General features: G+C 39.4%; 1 protein-coding gene across 1 annotated transcript in view; it reads left to right on the plus strand.

The window, feature by feature from the left end:
• Positions 1-23,179, plus strand: part of LOC308583029 (uncharacterized protein) — a 287,479-nt gene that overhangs the window by 241,251 nt on the left and 23,049 nt on the right. Inside the window, exons 11-12 of the mRNA XM_081186682.1 lie at positions 18,816-18,906; positions 20,450-20,582. Coding sequence (XP_081042808.1) covers positions 18,816-18,906; positions 20,450-20,535 — 177 coding nt within the window. The 3' untranslated portion in view covers positions 20,536-20,582. The remainder of the gene's footprint in view (positions 1-18,815; positions 18,907-20,449; positions 20,583-23,179) is intronic.

The following is a 23,179-nucleotide window of genomic DNA, read 5'->3' on the forward strand; positions in this document are numbered from 1 at the left end:
CTTTGCTGTTCAGCATATATCACAATGTTGTGAGATTAAAAGTCTAAAGTATAGCATGTCCTATCTCTCTGGTATATACAGATCCATTTTAGAAACTGGACATATTCAATAGCCACTGGTCAAACAGCTATATTTTGCACCTCCATAGCAATAATAATTTCTTAGATGGGAGCGTGGGAAGCTGCCCTTGCGCCATCCAGCTCACTCTGACTAGTAGCATCTCTTTGTTGTTTAAGATAAGAATCTTGCTTAGTCTTATCCAGGTATGGTGAGGATTGGACTGTAGTCTTATTGCATGCTAAGCATGTGTTCTACCACTAAGGTGCAGTCTTTTTCCAAGGTATTTCTATGCTTCTAGTTTCATGATGATTTTCAGGGGCTACTGTGTTATAGTAGATAGGCTGTCAGGCCCAAATGTGGCAGAATTAAGTTCACCCCAACTAATTAAACAAAGGCTGCAACTTTATTAGCATTATTTGAATGGGATCTACAGTGCACATTGTCATCTTTGAAGAAATTAGGTGCAGTAGGAATCATCTTGCAGCTTCCTGGTAACCTCAACTTTGCCCTGAACAAGAGACACCAACTTGCAAGGGAGATTTTTTGCGGGGTGGGGAGATGTGCTCATGATGTCACACATGATGTCAGGATGTGGGGAGGAGCCAGAAGGCAAAGCCAAACATGGTGGCAGCATGGCTTCAATGGCTGGTGGTTCCTCTCTGGTGCTTAGCTTCCTCCTCCTGCCACTGCCACTGGCCATCCCTTACATGGCAGGAGGAGGAGCCACAAGCCACTGAAGCTGTGCCATGCCATGATAGGCTCCATGAGTGGCCTCCTCTTGTCACTGTCACTGACTGGGAACTGCTTTCCCCCTCCTTCCCTTCCATGGCAGGAGGCGGAAGAGGTGCCGGCCACTGAAGCTGTGCCATGATTGGCTCCATGCTCCATAATTGTCTCTTCCTCTGCCCCCTGATTTTTGAACATTTGAGGGGGGTGCAAAAGAACTGGGCCCCTAGGAGTTGGCTCCTGTGCCCTGAACCAAAAGCAACGTACTATCTGACCACATCTTTAAGTATGAATCCCTATGAAAAGAAGGTGCTATTGGTGCTTGGTTCCTGTGTCTGGAACATGCCCATGGTTTGAGACTGGAAGAGAAAGCCCTGCTATTCACCCCAGTGAATGTCATTTGCTTTGTAGGGACACGAAATAGACCCTCCTTGGCAGTGGTACCCCAGTTGTAGAAAATGCTTCCTCCAGGTGGAAAAAAGAGCTGCAACTCTAATGAGCCTGCCCAGATCTATGGTGGATCTGATTAGCTACTCTGATCATTGAGTTTTTTGGATGTTAATGATGTCCAATTCTGTAGACTTTTATTGTGTCTTTTGATATTTTAGGATGCTTTATATTTTATTGTTTCTGGTTTAATTGATTCCATTGCTTATATTGCATTGGTTAACTTCATTGTATGGATTTTGGGAAACCACTTTGTCATCTTTTTTATTTCCTGCTTTTAATGACAAGTGATATCACAAAAACATAAATATTGTGAGAATCCCTCCTAAATCTCTGTTCCCACAAAACCCCTGGATTCTGGGTGTGTGGTCCTGACAAGACTCAAAGGGGTTCCTTCCCCTCCCTGGATTCCAGAGGTCTAAGTCACAAGCTTAGGATCCCAAAAACCTGAGTAGCAAGTCTGAGAGATCCTTTTCATGATAATAGTGCCAAAGGGCACTGATCAGTCACTATGTAATTTACTTTCTTAAACTGCCCCACTTCTGAAAAGAGACAGGCCTTTTCTTTGGGCTTTCTAACCCAGCTCCTCAGGATATAATCCTTAGGTAATACTGTAGATCTTCTTAGAAAATATAATTGATTGACCTCATTGGACAAATGAATCATGAATCCTGGGACTGAATAACTGTTCTCTATCGTACTTACCGTATTTTTCGCTCTATAACACGCACCAGACCATAACACGCACGTAGTTTTTAGAGGAGGAAAACAAGAAAAAAAATATTCTAAACGAAATAGTGGATATATGATTTTTGTGGTTCATGCTGTGGCCACAGACATGTGATCTGACAGTGAGTTTGGAGTAGCTCAATGCAAAAATCCTGAGGATCCATGTGGATCCATGCTTTGTAACCACAGAGGAGGGAAGGAAAAGGAACCATGGATCCTCTGCTCACGACTGCAGCAGATCCCCCCTGCCACCCGCAGGCATTCGCTCCATAACACGCACAGATATTTCCCCTTACTTTCTAGGAGGAAAAAAGTGAGTGTTATGGTGCAAAAAATACGGTAATTTCCTAGGTAGGAAAAGTACCCCCTTTGCTATCCAGAGTTCTTGACTGAACTTCAGAGCTTGTCCTCTTGCCAGTTTGTGATTGAACTCCAAGAAACTGCCCATTTGCTGACTTGCTGTCGTTTAATAGAAGTAGTTGCATAGTCCTTGGCCTTCGCCAATGTTAATATGAGAGCTACATGTTATACACCTAGCGATGGATAAATCTGACAATTTTGGTTTCCTCACTTTTTCATTTTTCATTCATCTTCTATTCAGTTGTCTGCATTTCTACAGCAATTTGCATTTCAAAAAAATCCTAATGAAAATTCATCTGTATTTTTAGTGCATTTAGTTCAATTTCTCCTAATAAACATGTTTTTATACGCTTTTCTGTACAAATATACACATTTTTAACCCATTTTCCGTGATATAACGCATCCGTCTATGTTTTTTAAAAGTAGTATATGCATTTTCTCTTAACATGCATTTTTATAAACACTGGTTTGAGAAGAGCATTGTAAAATTTGACAAAGTGAACATTTTGAAGAATAGCTGCATTTTGGTTTGTTCATTGGTACGAGAAGTTTGAATTGGGTAGTTTCACATCAAAATGCAAATAAAATTGATTTTCTCCCCCATGCCTAGTCCTACCTATCTAAGTGAATTGTGCAAGGTGCCGCATAATTTGTGTCCAGGACTGAGATATGTTGAGAAAAGTTTACTAGAATTGTATAGGTTTTAAAAGCTAGTGAGAGATTATGAAGAGCTCTCAGAAATCACTGAACGAAGCACCTATGCCTGCACAGTTTTTTTCTCCCTGTTTGCTATTCTCTGTCCACATCCCCCTACTGCTCATTTGTTCTCAAATTTCATGCCTCTTCTTTCCCAGTATTCTAATCATCCTTTGGCCTTTGCTACCACAATCCAAGCTTTTGATAACCTGGATGTTGGAGGCAGAATAAATTATGCAAAAATAAGCCAAATGCACCTTGCTTTTCCTTGCATGCCTTTTCCTTACATTAATTATATGTTTGTTTTTTCGCAACATTGCCTCTTTAGTTTTTGGAAGAGAAGAAGCTACACAATCCCTACTTACTGCATTCAAAGTCTTTGGCTTTGGGGGTGGGTGGGGGTGTTACCAGGCAGGTGTTTCTGAGCTCTGGTATCACTCAATGCTATTGAGAAATGAAGAAGCTGAAAAGTCAGACACCTTGTTTGATTTGCAAGTTTTTAGTGCGTAATGTACAACTACTCTACATTCATTCTTAATTGCTTTAATCCTTACATCAACCCTATGAAGTGTGTGTTTATGCATGGGAGAATTTTGGCAGCTTTAAGACTAACAAATTTATTATGGCTTAAGGCAGGGCAGCCCAACTTTTCATACTAAATGGGCCATAATACTACTTCAACATGCAATCCACAGGCTGCATGATGCCATGTCAAGTGTGAACAGGGGCTTTGGAGGGAAGCACAAGGTTCTGGCAGGGTCCTAGAGCTTCCCAGCTCCATCCCAAAGTTGGAAAATGGCTAACTAGGCTTTGGGAAGGAGGTAAGGGAACCCTCACCCTATCTTCCCAAAGCCCAGCGCCTTGCTTATCTGGCTTTTGTGAAGACAACACAAAGGCTGGAAGCTTTAAATGTTGCTGAAGGCCACCAAATAAGGTCCTGAGGGCCACTAGGAGCCCTTGGGCCACATGTTGGACCACCCTGGGTAGGTTTTGCGGACTACATTCCATTTCATCAGATGCACTGTTTTCCTAGGTACATGATGGAATGGGGATATTGTGAAAAATATGTTTCTGAAATGAATTGCAGAAAAGTACAGAAAGTGTATACAGCCATACATACATGTATGGAAGGGACCACAGCTTAGTGTTAAAGTGTAATCTAGCAGAAGGTCCCAGGTTAAGTCCTTTGCATCTGCAGTTAAAAAGAATCTGATAGTTGGTGATAGTTGGTTGAGGTTTTGGAGAACTGCCTGTCAGAATGAGAAGTACTGGAGTAGGAGGATAAAATATCTGTTGTACAGAACATAACGACTCAGACCCATGTAGCTCAGTATTGTCTACAATGACTGACAATGATTCTCCAGGACAAGGGACAGTCCCAGAGTTACTAAGCAAAACAGAAACTCTGCCTCTGACTTATGCCCTTCCTCTTATTATTGATTCTCAAGAACCTCCTGCAGGTTTGAACAATGAAGAATGGTGGTTCCTAAGAAACATCATCATAATCATTAAAGATCAGTACTTAGTATTATTTAGAAATTGGTTAGGCAGGTTCCAATGAACTACAGGAGTAGTGATAATGCTGTTGTGCTTTGTGGCAGACAATAGTTTAATGTTGGTACATATGCAAGACTACATGTGTCACCCAAGTTGTGGAACAAGTAGATTTTGACCACCAAGCACTTCTAATCTACATGACCTTTTCATCATCATCATCTTCATCATCATCCACAGGTATATCAGGACAAAAGTCTATAGATGTCATTGCAATTCAGTATAAGTTCAAAAGTATATAAGTTTCATATACTGTTGTTGTTTAGTCGTTTAGTCGTGTCCGACTCTTCGTGACCCCATGGACCAGAGCACGCCAGGCACTTCTGTCCTCCACTGCCTCCCGCAGTTTGATCAAACTCATGCTGGTAGCTTCAAGAACACCATCCAACCATCTCATTCTCTGTCGTCCCCTTCTCCTTGTGCCCTCCATCTTTCCCAACATCAGGGTCTTTTCCAGGGAGTCTTCTCTTCTCATGAGGTGGCCAAAGTATTGGAGCCTCAGCTTCACGATCTGTCCTTCCAGTGAGCGCTCAGGGCTGATTTCCTTCAGAATGGAGAGGTTTGATCTTCTTGCAGTCCATGGGACTCTCAAGAGTCTCCTCCAGCACCATAATTCAAAAGCATCAATTCTTCGGCGATCAGCCTTCTTTATGGTCCAGCTCTCACTTCCATACATCACTACTGGGAAAACCATGGCTTTCATATACTAGTCATTGCAATTCAGCATTATTGGAAAAGAATGGTCACACAACTATATGAAGCTTATAGAAGTTCTAAACTGCATGCTTCCTTTCACTTTTAGGTGCCGGCTCTTGTTCTTTGAAGTTTACTTTAACCTCAGAGTTGCCAACTTGCTCTGAAATTGATCAGAGAGGCTGCAGCACCTGCCTTCATTTGACCTGACTTGTAAAGTTAAACTCAAAGAGCTGTGCTATAGGGAGGAGGTGCTGTGTTATCCCTGTGTCTCTGAAGCTGCTAGTATGTGGATTTCACTAATCCTCACTTCAGACATCAAAGGTCAAGGGTATTCGTGACTCCCTTTGGTCCTAATTTAATTTTGTAAGACTTCAATCTGAAACATTCTTACTTGTGAGCAAGTTCCATTGAGGCCAGCGAAAATAATGTCAGAGAAGGTAAGTTAATTACTCCAAGAACCATATTTATATTTTTATTACCTATGGAGAGGGAGAATTTGGGGAGTGGAGTTGCTGTTGTTTTTGGTCTCCATTTAGATCTGAACGATTCAATAAAACAGAAGTGAATGGCTTTCTTTGGTTTGAATTTACTCAGCCTTCTCTCTATATACTGTACTGTGTAGTACTCCCTGCAGTCTCCTTAAAGATTGTTCATGGTAACAACCAAAAACTTTGTTCTTGGTAACCACGAGTCTCAAGAGGATCTAGGCAATCTGAAGAACAATAATGAAAGAATGGCTCTTACATGTTTGTGTGCAGTTACTCAATTTGTCCTTTTCCTTCTATCTCTCTTCTCTACAACATGCCTATCTTTCCCAAAGGAACACCTCTCTTAGGACTTTCCGTAACGTTTCTCCTCCATTATTCTTTCATGCAACAACACATGTAGATGAATACACATGTAAAAACATATGCTAGGATGAAAAATTAACCTGGATTTTCCAGGAAAGAAACAACAGCTGAGTGCGAGAGCCAGTGATATTATAGAATCCCTCTTACAGATCTTCCCAACACAATCCAAGAATAAAAATTTCATTATCTGTTAACTCCCCGCCCCAGTTGAAGTGATTGGTGTGGAAAGAAAACATTTAAGGTGAAATCCTACATAAACTTAGGATTAAGAGCTGTTGACCTTTATTGTACTTTCAATAGTTTATGATTGTGTTATTATAATTTTTAAGTATTGTTTTCATCCTGGATCACTAGTTTATAGTGGAAAGGTGGACATAAATGGAATAATGTTATGGAAGCTACTTCCAAGTAAACATGCACATGATTTGCTGCATGGGTTATTATTCAGCCAGTGTAAAGCACGGTTGTATTGTGTGTCAGGCATATGAAATTAATGGGACATAAGCACACACACACCCAAAAAATTAAACATATCACTTGGAAATAAGTCTTCCTGAGTTCAAGGAGAGCTGCTGCCAGATGGGATTTCCAGATGGGGGCTTAGTATTGTAAATGGTCTATTCAAATATCACAAAAGGGTCATTGGCAACAGTTTTTATTTTTTTTTTTTTTTTAAAAAACAACAACTATTGAACTTTTTCAGAAAGGGTGAATCTGGATTGTTAATTTGGGGATCCAATCAATGCTAGTGCACACCCAGTCAAATCATGGTCATGCACCAGCGCCGAGTCCTTTAATCAAGGTTTAATCAAGGTTCAAATTTCCTCATTAGCAGCCCAGTGAGACAGGAACTAAAATATGACCAGTGATATAACAACAGACTCAAGATTGTAACAAAAATAAATCTGTCTCTCTTTCTCTTTTTTGCTGCACAATGCTTCATTTTAGGCATATAGAAGAAAATGATATTATGTAATCTGCAGAAAATAAAGCAACTTAAAGTGATGTAGTAAATAACAAGGACATAAGCTGATCATTGCAATTGCAATGGTTTAATAAAGGAAAAAACTAATAATTGCATCAGCAAAGACAATAACAGTAAACAGAATTGTTAACGTTATTCCCAAATACTAAGATGCTAGAAAACGTAGAGCTAGGAGGCACATTCAAACAGTGGTGATGCAAACTTTTTGTTTCATAAATACATATTAATGACATACACATAGATAATATGTATATTTCAGAGGACTTTTTCTTCTCATACAAAATGATTGGTGTTTTATGCCTTATTAGCTTATTTGGGATATTAACAGAAAGGAGATAAAGAGAGAACAGGACAAAAAGGGGGCAGGGAAAGTTGCTCAGTACATGGGACAAATTACCGAAGATATATATAATAATCTAGCAAAAACTAAGTGCATTTAAGGCGAGTGGTTGATTTCAGTGGGAAAGTTAATAATAATAGTAGTAGTAGTAGTAGTAATATAATATTTATTTATACCCTGCTCTCCCATGCCAGGACTGGGCTCAGGGCAGCTAACATCAAAATATGATACATTAAAAACATAAATCAAACAATCAATTAAAATACAGCTTAAAATCAAATTTGCATAAATCCCTTGCATTGAAATTGATGCTTATATGTGCTTGGGTTTTATCCTTTACTGGAAATGTGTATGTGTGTATGCATTTTGTTTCCCTTGTAGGGGTTCAAGAGATGGAAATGACATTTCTCATAGAAAAACAGCAAAAGAAGAAATTGTAAAAATGCTTTCCATCCTGCCTTCCCTCCCTCCCTGCACCCACCCCAACACACTGTGGTCTTCTTCCAATTGCAGTACAGTAAAAAGACTCCCCCTCCCAAATAACCACAGGAATGCATATAATGTATAGAGGTATACTCTCAAATAATGCCACATTGTATTCAAACATTTTCGTAATTGCTGTTTTAAAAAGTAAATTATTGAGAAGCATTCAAAGCTATGTCTTAGTTCTGAGAATCTTCCCTACACTTTTTCCACTTGGCTCCCAGATGGTGTCAGAAATGAATGTATAGTTTGCAGCTTCATAAATTAGTTACACTGAACAGTTCCACCCCTGCAACTTGTGCTGTGAGGAATGCAGTGACAGATAGATTCTGTGCTCTGTTTGCCTATGAGATGATTTCCTTGAAGTCTCATAATGAGTTGTTTTTGGCAGGATTAATGAGTATTATAATGGTAAATGGATGTTTGCAGCTCAGTTGTGTTCCATCACATAGTAACATGAGGTTTCTGGTCCCTTGGAGGCCATAATTGGTGGCATTAATGCAGTTTTTAATTACACTTCTTGAAAAAATGAATTGGAACCAAAACAAAAGCTAAGTGATCATCTCTCTCTGTAGTGCCATGTGGTGTAAACAGAGTTACCATCACTGTCCCTGATATCTGTCTTTTGAATTAGGCTAACTAGAGAAGAAATTAAACCTTTTAAAGGTAACCTGATTTTTGTTTTTTTAAAAGCATTTTAGGATCATTTTTAACAATGTTTATTTTCCTTTTTAGTCACTAAGGAATTTTCTTATATTGAGAAGGCACAATTAAACAGACAACTATGCTTCAAAATGCTTCATGAATAGGGTGCTCTAGAATATTGTTCACTCTGCATTTATAAGTGAACTGATCTAATATTTACCTGCACTTACCTGACTAATATTTGGATCAGAGCACAATTATCTTTTAAACTCTGTATTTCTCTGAATTTTGCAGTGCAGGTGTTAGCTCAAAAATGTGTAGAAAAAATGGGTATTTTGATGAAAAATGTGAGCAAAAAATCACATTTAAGGGGGAAATGTCTACAGTTTAAATGCCAATTATTATGAAGCTTTTTTAAAAAAATAAAAGAAACAGGATGGTAAGGACTTGTAAAAGAACACAGATGAAACTGATGTAGACAGGCAATAGTATTTGTAGGGTTGCGGGTGGCGCTGTGGTCTAAACCACTGAGCCTCTTGGGCTTGCTGATCAGAAGGTCAGCGGTTCAAACCCCCATGATGGGGTGAGCTTTCGTTTCTCTGTCCCATCTCCTGCCAACCTAGCAGTTCGAAAGCAAGCCAGTGCAAGTAGATAAATAGGTACAACTGTGACGAGAAGGTAAATGGCATTTTTGTGTGCTCTGGCTTCTGTCACAGTGTTCCATTGTGCCAGAAGCGGTTTAGTCATGCTGGCCACATGACCTGGAAACCTGTCTGTGGACAAACGGCGGCTCCTTCAGCCTGAAAGCAAGATGAGTGCTGCAACCCCATAGTCAACTTTGACTGGACTTAACCGTCCAGGGCTCCTTTACCTTTATTTGTAGAACTTTGATTTTCTATGCATAAAGATAAGGCATTCATTAGCAAACAACTTAGTTTAAGGGTGGGCTGCACATTCCCCTGAATGTTTCTTTTAATTGCAGAAAGGGCCAGAAAAAAAATAACCTTTTGCCATTGACCACCCAAACACACAGGTATACAAATGCAAAATCATATGTAAAACATAGCCAATCCTATATAAAATGTTCAAAGGGTCATTCTTGCCAACTAGCCTTTCAGTCAGCAGCACAGCCAAGCCACAGAGTGGCAATGCACCCACATTGAACAGAGCCACAATCAGGATCCCTTCCCACATCCCCAACTCAGCAGTCACAAGACTTAACAGAACAAATCTGCTAGCAAGAAGATGCACTGCTCTTGGTGGCCTAGAAAACCTTGCAGTTCTGGTCTCAGCCTTGGATACATCTTATCACTGCAAAGATGCTACTGTTATCACTCATTCCTGCCGTTTTGAATGGTCACTGTGCTTATTTTGCATACACCTGAGCTTTATTTTCTTAAATACAGACTTTCCTTTTTAGTAATTCTTTGCCATTTAACCTCACTGTTTACATTCCCTGACCCTGTACTCCTGTATAGCTGCCAACTGAGAATGACATTTCATGCATCTCATGAAACAGACCAGGGTTTCCCAAACTTGGGTCTCCAGTTCCCACCATCCACGACTAGTGGTCCACTTGGCAAATGTTGATGGGAATTGTAGTCCAAAAACAGCTGGTGCCCCAAGTTTGGGAAACACTGAAGTAGACTATGGTCCGAGAATGTTTATGCCACAATAAATTTGTTAGTCTTTATGAAGTTTTCTTATTTTTGACATGCTAAATGTTCCAGTGCCTGTTGTTATACATTAGCTGTGAGCTTATATTCTATGGACTTGTCCCTTCATTAAATTGCAATATACTTAAAAAGATTGCTATAAGTTCTTACCATCTTCCTAATGTAATTTGAATCTGTTGGTTTGGGTCTTGCCTTGTGGAGCGACAGAAAACAAGTTTGCTCCATCTTCAGCCCTTCAGATATCTGGCTATCATATCACATCACCTCTCAGTCTTCTCTTCTCCAGGCTACACATATCCAACCCCCTCAACAATTCCTCATAAGGCTTCATTTCTAGACCATTTATAATGTGTCTCCTCCTTTGCACATGTTCCAGCTTGTCAAAATGTCTCTTAAACTAAGGGACCCCGAACTGGAGACAGTACTCCAGGCGGGCTCTGACCAAAGCAAAATAGAGCAGTACTATGGTGGGCTTGGACAAAGTGAGGCTGTGAGTGGATGGGAGTTGCAATAATCACACAACAATCATTTTGGGATAAAACGGGCCACAACTTATCACAGATGTAAGTTGGTCATGGTGTAGGCACTTTTCCTTCCCTTGATCTGGACACTATACTTCTGTTGATACAGCTTAGGGTTGCATAAGCTTTTCCGCCCTTTCTTTTCTGCTGCATCACACTTGTGGTCTTCGATGACCCCTAGATCCTTTACACCCGATATTTGTTCATCTGGTTATTCCTACCTAAATATAGACCATACATTTTTTGCTATTGAAATGCTTTTTTAGTTTTAGCTTTAGCCCTGTTCTCCAATCTGTCAAGGTCATCTTGAATCCTAATTGTACCTTCTGAAGTAACCCTCCCAGTTTGGTGTCATCTGCACATTTGATGAGCATCTCCTCTATTCCTTCATCCTAGCCATTTATAAAGATGTTGAATAAAACCAGACCCAGGACAGAAACCCACAGTACTCCACTTGTCACTTTTTTTCTGGGATGGGTTCAGTCAGTCAATAGAACCATGGGTTCGGTCAATCAACCAGCTACAAATTCACCTAAAAATAACATTATCTAATCACATTTTACCAGCTTCTTCTCAAGAATGTCATGGCAGACTTTGTTCAAACCCTTAACAAATCAAAAAACGCTACATCCACAGTATTCCCTTGATCTACCAAACTTGTAAGTCTATCAAAAAAATATTGGTTTCCTCTACCAACTGTGCCACTTCAAACTCCAAGTCATCTGTTCATCCACCTTGTCCTTTTCAGCCAAACCTGAAAATGATATCCTTGGTCAGTCTTTACTTATTATAACTGCTTTCCAATTCTATGTCAAGGTTTATGTTCACCTTCCATCTTCTGATTGCAATTAGGAATGTTGCTATAGCCATCTTCACCCCTCACTAGCTTACAGGTTTTCTCCCACAAAATAATATCACATGCTGAACACTGGTCTCCTCTCTTTTCCAAGTGGTTCAAAATCCAGGTTTAGTCTCCTTCACATGAAAGACCATAGTATGATGGTCTTTAGTGATGAACTGCACCTCTTTATCTTTGATTTGGTTGTTGCTCATCCTGGAATGGTTTTGAACTCTACCAATCAAAATTATTTTTGTTATCCCCCCTCCCCCGTTTAACATAGGAAGTCTCCCACATGTCAGGACTAGTATTCAGAACCACTGTTCTAGAGTGAGTTCTGACAACCCACTTTACAGATTAAACATCCATTTCAGGAGGGAAAATATATAAATCTACTGCTGCATAAAAGTGAAATATTATGGAATGTGAGACCTTAAAATAGTTCAGCTATTTAATTTCTAATCAAAGTTCTCCTGGAAAATAAAGTGTAAGGAAGGATCGGGCGGAGGAGGGGGAAGCACAGTAAAATACATCCCTTTAAAGTATGCTATTAAATAATCATTTCCTTAGCACCTATCACTGCTATCATCTGTGTGCATTGTTTAAAAGCAGTGTAATTCTGCTCTAACTGCAGATAACAGTCAGTGTTACGCATTTGAAGGCTGGTTAATTAAGAAGTTACTGAGCACTTACCAAACAGTTTATCTGGTTTCTGATAGGGCTACTTTACATTTGCCCCTAGTCCTGCCATAAAAGAGATAAAATGCTATTTCCAATGATATATTAGACTAGGATTAATTTCTTATCTCTATATTTTGGTTTAAAGCCATTTGCAGTGTTATATCTATTGTGCATATATCTACAGAAATCCTGGTTTAGCATGTTAGCTTTCAAATTGCAACCTAACAGTTGGTTCATCTGTTCACAAAAACTGTGAAAGAAGAAGCTGAAGGGATATTTTGCTGTTTTAGTAAATATATGAATTGGTCTTCCTGAATATACCCATGCTGCCAATCAACAATAAGATGGAGTGAGACATAAGTTTAGTAGTGAAGATGTCCTTTCAAGTGCAGTGCCCTAAAATAGAGCCTCATGACAAATCTGTTAAGTTTGCTTTTGATTATCATAGAATCATAGAGTTGGAAGAGACCACAAGGGCCATCGAGTCCAACCCCCTGCCAAGCAGGAAACACCATCAGAGCACTCCTGACATATGGTTGTCAAGCCTCTGCTTATTTTATCAAATGATCCAAAATTTACTTTATCCAGACATATGAGTTGAACACTGATGGTAGAGAGAAAATACCAGACTTCGTACAATTGAAATACAGTATTACAAGAGTTTTCAACTGCAATAAATATTATTTTATGTATTTATTAGGGCTGCAAGCTTTAATCGGCTTATTAATTGGTGGGGCCAATTTTAGTTGAGCCTTTAGTTGTTTACTTGATGAAGCCATTTTGGCTCTAATGTGTTCTCATAATAGGGAATGAAAAAGAAAGGCTTTCATTCTGGCAATGAACACTAGCTTTGATTTATTAAATTGCAAGTTATCTTGCTCATCCTTCAGTATCTCAAAAGAGCCCCCTATACTGATAATTTTCATAATACACAGATGCACTCACATGTATTAAATTAATTTAGTCAATTAAAAGGCAGACAGCTACTCAGATAAAAATTATGTGATATGTTGATGGCCTTGATATTTTTGGATAAATATATAGCTTTCAATCCAGCAGACTGGATGTACTTCCACTGGCCATGACACAGCAGAAATACATTTCACAATATGAATGCAATTAATGTCTATACTTCCTTGTTGTGTAAAGAGCAACCATGAGGAAGCCTAAGAAGACTGTGAGGGGGAAAGTTTAACCGTTTCTCTCCTTGCGTCTCTGAAGCTGCTATTTGCAGTTCAAGGAAGCCTCTGTTGGTGCTAAAGGGACTTTCCTTGAAATGTAACTAAAGAGACTATTTTCATCAAGACTGTAGCAGGGAGAGAAAGAACCAATGTGTGGACCATAGTTCTTGGTTTCCATGCAGAAGGTCACAGGTGAAATTGCTGAACTAACAAAAGTATGTAACTTGTCCCTAAGATAAGGTTCCATACGTGAGGACTGGAAAGTGGCCAATGTACAGTAGTGGACTTTGGACTCTCAAATTTCAGCCATATCCTGTGCGACACTAAAATTCTGCGGCCCCCCCCTTGCCTCTTGCACTCAGTTCTACTTCATTGTTGTGGCACCCCCTGTGCCACACAGTGCCAAGTGCAGATGCAGAGGTTGTGCTACCCTAAAACCGCCTCTTCAATGTAACACCATCTTGTTGTTTAAAACATGTATTCAGGGGTATCTGAGAAATTTGCAGTCCTGTTAGCTTAACATCTGTTCCAGGTAAACTTCTAGAAAACATCATTAAATATTGAATTAGCAAGCATCTAGATAACAAGTCTTGCTGAAGCTGAACCAGCATGGCCTCTGCAGTGTTATGTCCCGTGACACTAGCCTTTTAGAGAACTTTAAGAATGCCAGCAGATACCTATAGTATAAAGATGCTCTGGTTGATGCTATGTTTTGGAACCTCTACACACATGGAGCTTTCTGCAGGTGTACCAGGGACTTACACCTATGGAGTTAAGTGCCATCTGGGTAGCAGATCTCCTTCTTTGCTAGTAGAGCAGCACTTATAGCACATTCAATGGTCCTTCAGCCAGTATATTGGACCCTCAAATATACTGGGTATAATCTCAAATCTCAAGCATGATATAAGCCCATTGGGAAAGTGGTACATACTGTTTTGTATTACGCTTTGTTTAGCGAAAGAATGCTACTACTCCCTGGACCTAGATATTATCTGTCCCCAAGGCTTCCAATTGCTGACCTGGACGTGGTAGGCAGAGCACCGTATCAAAATGCTGTAGCAATGGTCGAGGAATCGTTGCTGAACATGTCCCTGGTGCAATGTAAGTAAAGATACAGATTTTCCTTTTGGGTTCAGATTTATCAGCACTGTACTAAGACAAATATAAACCCAGTCTGACAGCACCTGGTGTTTCGTATCTCAAGAGGAACCTCAAAATTACATCCCTCTTACAGTCAGCTTCCTCCCCCATTCCCCACACGCTTGCACATTGAGGTAGAAGTCAAAAGAAAGAAAATGGTTCACTTTCCGGAATATTCTGCCCAAAGCAACAACTTCATCTCAGTACATGGCAAGGGTGGTTCTGTAGGCCGATATTATCTATTTTCACATCTGTATGAAATAATTTCTTATTTGTTAAGGAAAGTCACAGGTACTCCCATGTGCCCTTGGAGAAAGGTTGTAACATTTAACTTTCTAAATTTCTCCCTGCGATTATATGATTTACAGTACAATACTTTCTGTACAGTTTCTGATGATGTAATCCCGTGGATTTAATAAAAAATGAACAATGGTAATTCAGAAATGCCTGATTTACAGCTCACTGTAATACCTAGGTATTTAAAAAACCAAAGCAAATATTTACCATACTGAAGTAATGCAAAATATATGTTGTGGTAAGTGGCCACAGTCTGAGGAGGTTTGTGCTGTAAGAAACACAAGGTTTGGATAAAAGCACAAGGTGACCACCAAAATCCCAATTCATCCAGAAACAGGTTTAATTTTGAATGTCTTAAAAATGTTGTTTTTCTCTTCTAGTCGTAGATGATAGTTTGCAAGCCCTCATAAATCAGATAGGGAACGGACTACTGAGTGAGGAGAGGCTCACGCACATAAATATACCTCATGGGGCCTTTGCTTGCTTACTATAAAATAAAAATAAAAATGAACATCCTAAAGTTAAACAAGTCAGTGAAGTGCAAGAACAAAATATATGCTCCTCTGAATTGTGGATAGACATAATCTGCAGGGGGAAATGTACATTTACTAGGGGGAAATACATGAATGAATGCATTTTTGAAAAGAGGGCAAGGAAAGAGTATTGGAATGGGAATATACAAGGGCATTATTTTCTTTAAGCATAATGTAGCATCAGGATTTTCACAAAAAGCCTTCACTTTAATTACCAATACTCTAGTGTGTCTCTTCAGACACAGCTTTGCTCTCTGCATAATGGAATCAAACATTCTACACATTTTTTTTTCCAGTGGTCTGATTCTATTGTGTATATTCAAGTAAAAACCAACAGTGCATTTTTTTTAAATCAGCGAGTCTGTGTGGTCTTTCCTCTGTCTCCAGGAAATAAATCTCCCTATAACTTCAGTAGAGCAGAGGGTGGTTGACTACTGCTGCCCATTAGCATCAGGGCTTGCTTATTTTACACAATGCCATTTTATGCATTTTACTCTTATTTAAAGTGTATGCTACCAGTGGTATTATGTTCAGCCATATACAAGTATTCCAGATATAACATATTTCATTCTATCACTCTTGATTTAGTTGTATGCACCCCTTGAAAATGTCTGTTTAAGTGACAGTAATGATGGCACCAGGTAATATGGAAGGGACATTTTGCTGTGATGATCTCCTTTTATAGTTTTTATGAATATATTGAAATAAAAATAAGACCACCGCCATCCCTTCTGTAAATTTTGTTTCTGCTATGTTATCCTTGTCACTGAACAAACATATTTAGGATGCCACTCAGTGGCTCTGATTGAATATTTGTTTTAAACAATACCACTATTACCCAACTAGCTGGAAAATCCACGAGTTAGGTTTTGATAGCAGAAGCGTTTCCCCACAATTTATGTGTGCATGCAAATCTATGGTGCTTTGGATATAGGCTAAAGTATTTGCTTTATATGTATTATTTTGTCTGAATACACGAAAGCTGGTTTGATTTGTATGTTTCCCCCTTATAGAATTGTTCCAAGGCTCTGTCAGAGATCACGCAGAGTAATTTTTCCCATCAATCTTTGCTGTGCAGCCATGCACGAATGCAGTAGGAAAAAGGGGGCAGAAATCAAATCACTTAATTGCAGCATTTTTCATCTACATCTTTTGTTTTATGGTGGTAAAGGCCCCGAAGTAGCCTACCATGATTCATGGCTGTCACCGCTGCCGTTAGCAGTTCAATCTTTCATTCCAGGCATTTTGGTAGTGAAAGTACCTACACAATTACTTTGATGAATATGACTTGTTTGTTTTTTCTCCATTTTTAGCAGAGAGGGGGATCTGCTTAATACAGACATTTAAATAAAATACTATTCATGGCTACCCTATCTGTACAGAATCCTGTGCACCCAGAGATGCTGTTATATGTTATGAATTTAAGTTCATTGAGCCTAATGTGTCTGAGCTCTTATTCTTGCACTTATACAATAGCAAGATCTGGAAATAACCCTCTTAGAAAGAAAAAGAACAACAACTCACCTTTCAAATCTCTGAGGCTGTGACGATTTTCTTCTTTCCTTCAATATATTTTTCATTGCTTCTCCCTCCACCCCCTGGAATATTCCCAAACATGATATGAGGAAAACATCAGAGAAGTCTGCATATGTATGTCTGATCAGGAAGTTAGCATGAATATGTGTGTGTGTGTGTGTGTGTGTGTGTGTGTGTGTGTGTGTGTGTGTGTGTAAACATTTTCAGAAATTGCTAAAGATAGTTTTATTTTAGGAGAAATGCTAGTAAGTTCAGCCAGAGTTCTGAGACCAAAATGAGTAAGGTTTTTGAAAACCTCTTATTCTGTCTACTGTGTTAGCATGAAATACGTCCTCTTTAAGGAAAGCATGTGATTTCATTTCTTCATTAGTATACTTTGTGGTCAATTGGTAGTATGATATACAGTTTAGCAGTGCACAAAGTGATATGAAGGGGAAAAGTCATGTGCAAAGCAATTTTAAGTATTTTTACTTAGAAGTAAGCCCTGTGAGTTCAATGGGCTTTACTCACCAGTAAGGTTAAAAAAAAGGTAAAGGACCCCTGGATGGTCAAGTCCAGTCAAAGGTGACTATGGGGTGTGGCGCTCATCTTGCTTTCAGGCCAAGGGAGCCGGCTTTTGCTCACTGATAGTGTATTTAGCACTACAGACTAATTTTGCAATCCTGCATACAATTACCAGGATACAATTACTATTGAACTCAGTGGGACATACCTCTGAGTAAACATTCATAGGAGTATGCTGTAGGACTGCAGCCCTATCCTCACTTACCTCAGAGTAAATGGGACATTTCTGCATGAACATGCATTCGATTGCTCCACATGGCAGTAACCCACTCTGTTACATCTGTATTCCGACGGGAATATTTTACCATGGCCTGATGGAAAAGTGAATGCTTTATCTCAGGGGTGGGAACTGGTGGTCCTCCAGATGTTGTTTGATTCCCAACTCCCAGCCAGCCTGGTCAATGGTCATGTGAGATGGTAGCTGCAGTCACACACCATCTGGAAGGCCACAGGTCTTCTACCCCTGCCTTTAAGTGTTCAGCAAAATTCTGCAATCTAAAAATTAGAGACGTGATTCAGCTCACTCTGAGCAAAGGAACAGGAAAAGTATTCATTGAGCCCTATGCTGAGGTACATGCATTAGGGGCTCAATTTCTACCACAAAAGGTATAATGTGTTAGTTGTTTGTGGTAGTCCCTTTCCATCCCTGGCAATTGTTGACATAGCTCAGTCTCAGGTGCAATAAATCTATATACAGCTGAGTCCAGAATACCCATGGGCAGAATGTTGCCTATGAAATTTCCCCACTGGAATAATGGATGGAGGTGACTGAACCAGGTTCCCATTCACCCCCACTTCCAGCTACTCTGGAAGTTCAGGAATGGTTTGGAAGTGGCCTCCTTCTTCTAGCAGTTCCTTATGTGAATTGAATGAGGCTTGCTGTCTATAGAAGGGCAAGTCTGGGCCCAACTCTAGGTCTACATCTGGAGCAAATACAGGTCTTTGGCAGGGGCTCCTAGCTGTTCAATGGAAGGAACCAATCCATGCACAAGTAGTCAAATTACTCTAAAGTAAGGATTGGCAAATCTGTTAATTTTGGTTTCTTTCAGTTTCTCATTTTCCTAATCTTAAACCCAGTTCCCCATGTTACCACAACAGTTTGTGATTTTTTTTTTTGGGGGGGGAGTCCTCGTGAAAATTCATATTTCCTGTGAAATTTTCCTAATATACATGTGGTGTATGGAATTTTGTCTAATATTAACATTTTTGCAAAGTGGCTTACCCCAATGCAATGCATTTTTGTATGCCATTTTCATGAATATGCTTTTTTATGCAGGTTATTTGTCTGAAGAACTACACTGAAAAATTCAGAGAAGTGCACTTTTCAAAAGATGGTCGTGTTTTGGTTTGCATGTTGTTTGAGAAAGGTAGGTTCACTTTAATTGAATCTCTCCTCCATCTCTAGTATCACCTTAGCATTATGGAGCTGTTTTCTTTGCTTCTTCCAGCACTACTAAGCCATTAAAATGGAGGGATCCACATGATACAGGAGTCATTGAGCAACTTGGGCCAGTCTCTCTTATTCAAACTAACCTACTTACAGGATTTTATTGAGGACAAATTGGGGGTGGGGGCTGTATGCCACCTAGAGCGCCTTAGAAGGAAGGTTGGATTTAAATATGATAAAAGAAAAAATGAAGCATTCTCCATAGTGCATGCAAGGAGTTGCGAGTGGGTGACCAATGGCTTACTCAAGTTCCCTTAAGTTAGGTCTGGAAAGTTCACAGCACATAGCCTAGGTTCTCTTCCTCTCCACAGTTATATTGTGTATTTTTATGTAAATAAGAGCAATGATATGACATCCTGTTTACATAGTAGGTGGTATGTTACTTTAACATTTGAGAAGGGAGATTTGATAATTTTATAGCAAGTTTCTTTCCCACAACTTTACTGCCTGCTTAATGCTAGAGAGTCTGCTTGCTACTGTTTTGCCTCATCATCAGTATGTGATATGGAATAATGATGGAGGTTTTCCGGTGTTGATGAAAAGCTTTAGCAACAAGGATTGGCGGGGGGAGGGATTGGGAGAGGGAGCAGGAAATGGCAGCAAATCTGATTGAATGTGAACATTTCAGGTTTAAAAATATGTGCTACCTACGAAAACGAGCTATCGACTAACTCTGAAAGAAATGTTATATGGGCTTAATGTTCATCTTCATTCCCACTATAATGAGAAGAATTAGACTGGCCTCCATATGTGGAATATTTATTTTAGCAATACAAGAAAACGTATTTCCCTAATTTTTTTTTCTGTATGCACAGGGCCTTAAATTTTACAGATGTGATTAATGCTTTAATTTGCTGTTCTAGCTGGCTACAAGTTTACCATACAATATAAATTACTTACAGAGAAATTTGCTTATATGGAAGCCTAATTCATATGCTCTTTAACCACCATGTGTGGTAACAGTGGAACAACTGCGCACTTGGGCAATTGGCTTGAAAAATAAGAAAACATTTGAGGCATTTTTTCAGCAGTCGAAACTGCAGCATTTCTGCAGCCAACATATGCTGTGTAATTAGTGTTTGTTTTAACAGGGATCAGTGAATGGGATATCAGTCCTAAGCTGTGGAGCAAAATCAGAGATAAATGATTTCAATTGGTGGGTGTTTTCTTTATTAATTTATATTGCCAGTATACAGTGCTTGGTTATAGATCTCATTTACATAATGAATTAAGGTCAGTTAAAGGATTTCAGACACAATGGTTACAGGAATTTATACATAACAGCTATCAAATGTAATGGATTACTGTTGGTTTTTTTACAAAGGGTGACTGGGTGTGTCAAACATTACCCCATTTATAAAATCAATGTGTATTCTGTCACTGTTTAAACTGGAGACAGAATTCTGTGTAAGCATGCAAAGATCTGAAATGCTAACATTCTATTTTTAACTCTGTTTTTTCAGTTCTTCTCTGCAATGAGCAATCCAATAGATTGCAGTTGTCCTATTCAAGAATACAGGTGATGGTGGCCCTGGTGCAGTTTCCCTAATCTTGAAACACACACGGGAGAACAAACAGGTTTTGCTTGAAATAGAGGTAAGAGAACTGCCATTAAATAATTTCTTTCTTTGTTATCTTCCACTTAAATATATACAAGTCAGATGGGCACCTAGAATGTTCAGAAATAGTGATAACTTCCAGAGGTGTGACTGCAGCCAAAACAATGGTCTTGTGGTGCCTTAAACACGCTTTCATGCAGGAAAGCCCACTTCCTCAGAGAGTAGGGAAGACTCAGTCCATTGTAGGTTCCATTTCTGTGACACTTGTGTGTGGCATTACTTACCCTTGTGAAACCAGTGCTATTCAGGTGAGTAATTGTCATGGGGCTTCCAGAGAATGCCGGGGAGAAGGAGGAACATTCAGAGGGAGGTGGACAGGAAGTGATGGATAGAGAAGGGGGAGAGAGCCAGGAGGCGGAAATGCTCTTTGATGCAGAAGCAGAGCCCCAGCACCCCACAGGAAGTTCTGGCACTGATGGTGAAGCCTATTCTGTCTGTCCAGGAGAGGGAGAGTTAAAGAGGAGGGGGGAGAGGCGTCACAGGAAACTTCCCCGCCTTTTCTGTTGGAGGAGAAGCCGGCGTAGGCCACTCCCAGAATCTGAACCGGAGGATTCAGATGCATGATTGTAATGCGCTGTCTGTACATATGTAAAATAAAGAACTGTATATATCTCTGACTGAGCAGAGGCGCTCATTGCGAAGAGCATACACAAGCTATCACAGTAATGAGGTGTATAAGTGTCTCCCCTTTATCTTTTTTAAGGTGACATTTCATTTTTAAGGAGTGTCTTCTCTCATACAAGTCGTAGGTCTGCCATATTCTGCATCCCATCCTTTGTGGAGGGATACAGGAATGTGCCCATACTTAGAAAGCCTTCCCTTTGAAATGTTTTCTTTGTGCCAGCCCCCAGCCCTAGATAATTTTTCATCACCAGACCATAATCTAGACTTTTCAGAAACTTTTCCTGTGGGCCTATCTATGTGACTTTTAATGGCTCCTTTATTTTTAAGTATGGGCTTTGATCCGTAGGACTAAACAACATGATATGTTAGCTCTGTACTTGTGTCCATAAGGGCAGTCCCCCTACCCACCTTTTACTCAATTTGTCATTTAAATTAAGACAAGTCAATGCAAGCAACGTTTTCTGTCTTCTCTTCTCCTCTGAAACATCCCCCTCCCAAAGAAAATTGCATCTGGAGCATCAGTGATCCTCCTGATTAATGGGGCATGAGGGCATGGGGGACAGTTGGGGAAAGGGGAAATAACCAAAAATAAGCACTGGATCCTAAAGTAAGTTCATTTATGAAGGTTCATGGAAAGAAGGTTTTCCCCTACAGCTGCTCATCCCATATTGTTTGAGGGGCCTACCAGAACCCTAGACAGATTTGCGGGGGATTCCAGATAGTGTTGGGAAATAGTAAACATTCCTTCACATGCTTATTTAAATTAACAAACCATAAGATCCAAAAGCTGGAATTTTTAGATGCCTTTTTAAATGAGGAACTGTAATAATTTTATTGCAAGTTGTGACTGCATGAGAACTGTGGAAAATGCAGCAAATAAATGCATAAACAAATAAATGTGGCCCCATCATTATTCTGGTGCGATATTGTGATGTGATATTCATATTATTCATATTTTCTTGTGTATACTAGCTGGTTTCAATTAAAAGAAACATTATTAACTAATGAAACAGGGGGTGCATGGCATCATATTGCAATCAGTTTCATTTGTGAAAATAGCACCCCCTGTTTTAAATAGGACCACAAGTGCCAACACAAAATAAATATTTCAGCTAGTTAAGTGGCATAGGATGACAGGTCCCTTTCTGAACCCTTCAGCCATGTAACCCTAATGATGTCAGGAGGAATAACTCCTAATGACCAAGCATTGCAGTGATGTTTGCAATGAAATTCCCTACTCTAATAGGAAAAGATTCTGGCTGACTCAGTTTATTGGCAATATGCTGTGGGCAGGATTATTCCAGAGCTCTTGGTGCCAAGGAAGTCATATAACAGAGAAAGTGAATTTGTTAAATTACTTTCCAAATTTATAAAATTCCTGGGCACTTGTAAACTTAATAGCAGTATACTTCTACAGTATCAGTTTTCTGTGACACAATTTCTTTAAAAAAAAAGGAAAGAAAGAAGCCATGCTGTTGATCTGTGTTTTTTGTCAACTTAACTTGAAACGTTTCTTTCCCTTTTCTCCAAATCACTGTTGTCAATACTGTGGCTTAGATTGGATCTAACAAGAAACCATAGTTCACGCTAAACATCTCCCCACAGTGGAAACCCTTGTGTGCCTAGCCTCATCCCTTCCCCAGTTGGAACATTTGCTAAAACATCTAAATAGGACTAGAGTCTGGCTTTCATTTGATCGGCATTGTCTTCCTCTTGATTCTATGGAAGTGTTTTGTTTAGCACAACAGTAAATAAATTTGTTCAGTTTATTGAAACTGAGTAATAATATTCCTCTTAAAATCTTAAGATGGTATGGCTAATAAAGCATGTTGATAGAAAACCAATTATGTGGCATTCCATGTGTGAAGTAGATTAATAGAATGTTTCTTCAACTTTAAAAGTGCAAGAAAGCTATTAAATTTGTGGTGTATGTTATCCATAAAATAATTA

The sequence above is a fragment of the Podarcis bocagei genome (assembly GCF_964188305.1).
Source record: "Podarcis bocagei genome assembly, chromosome: 3".
Classification (NCBI taxonomy): Eukaryota; Metazoa; Chordata; class Lepidosauria; order Squamata; family Lacertidae; genus Podarcis; species Podarcis bocagei.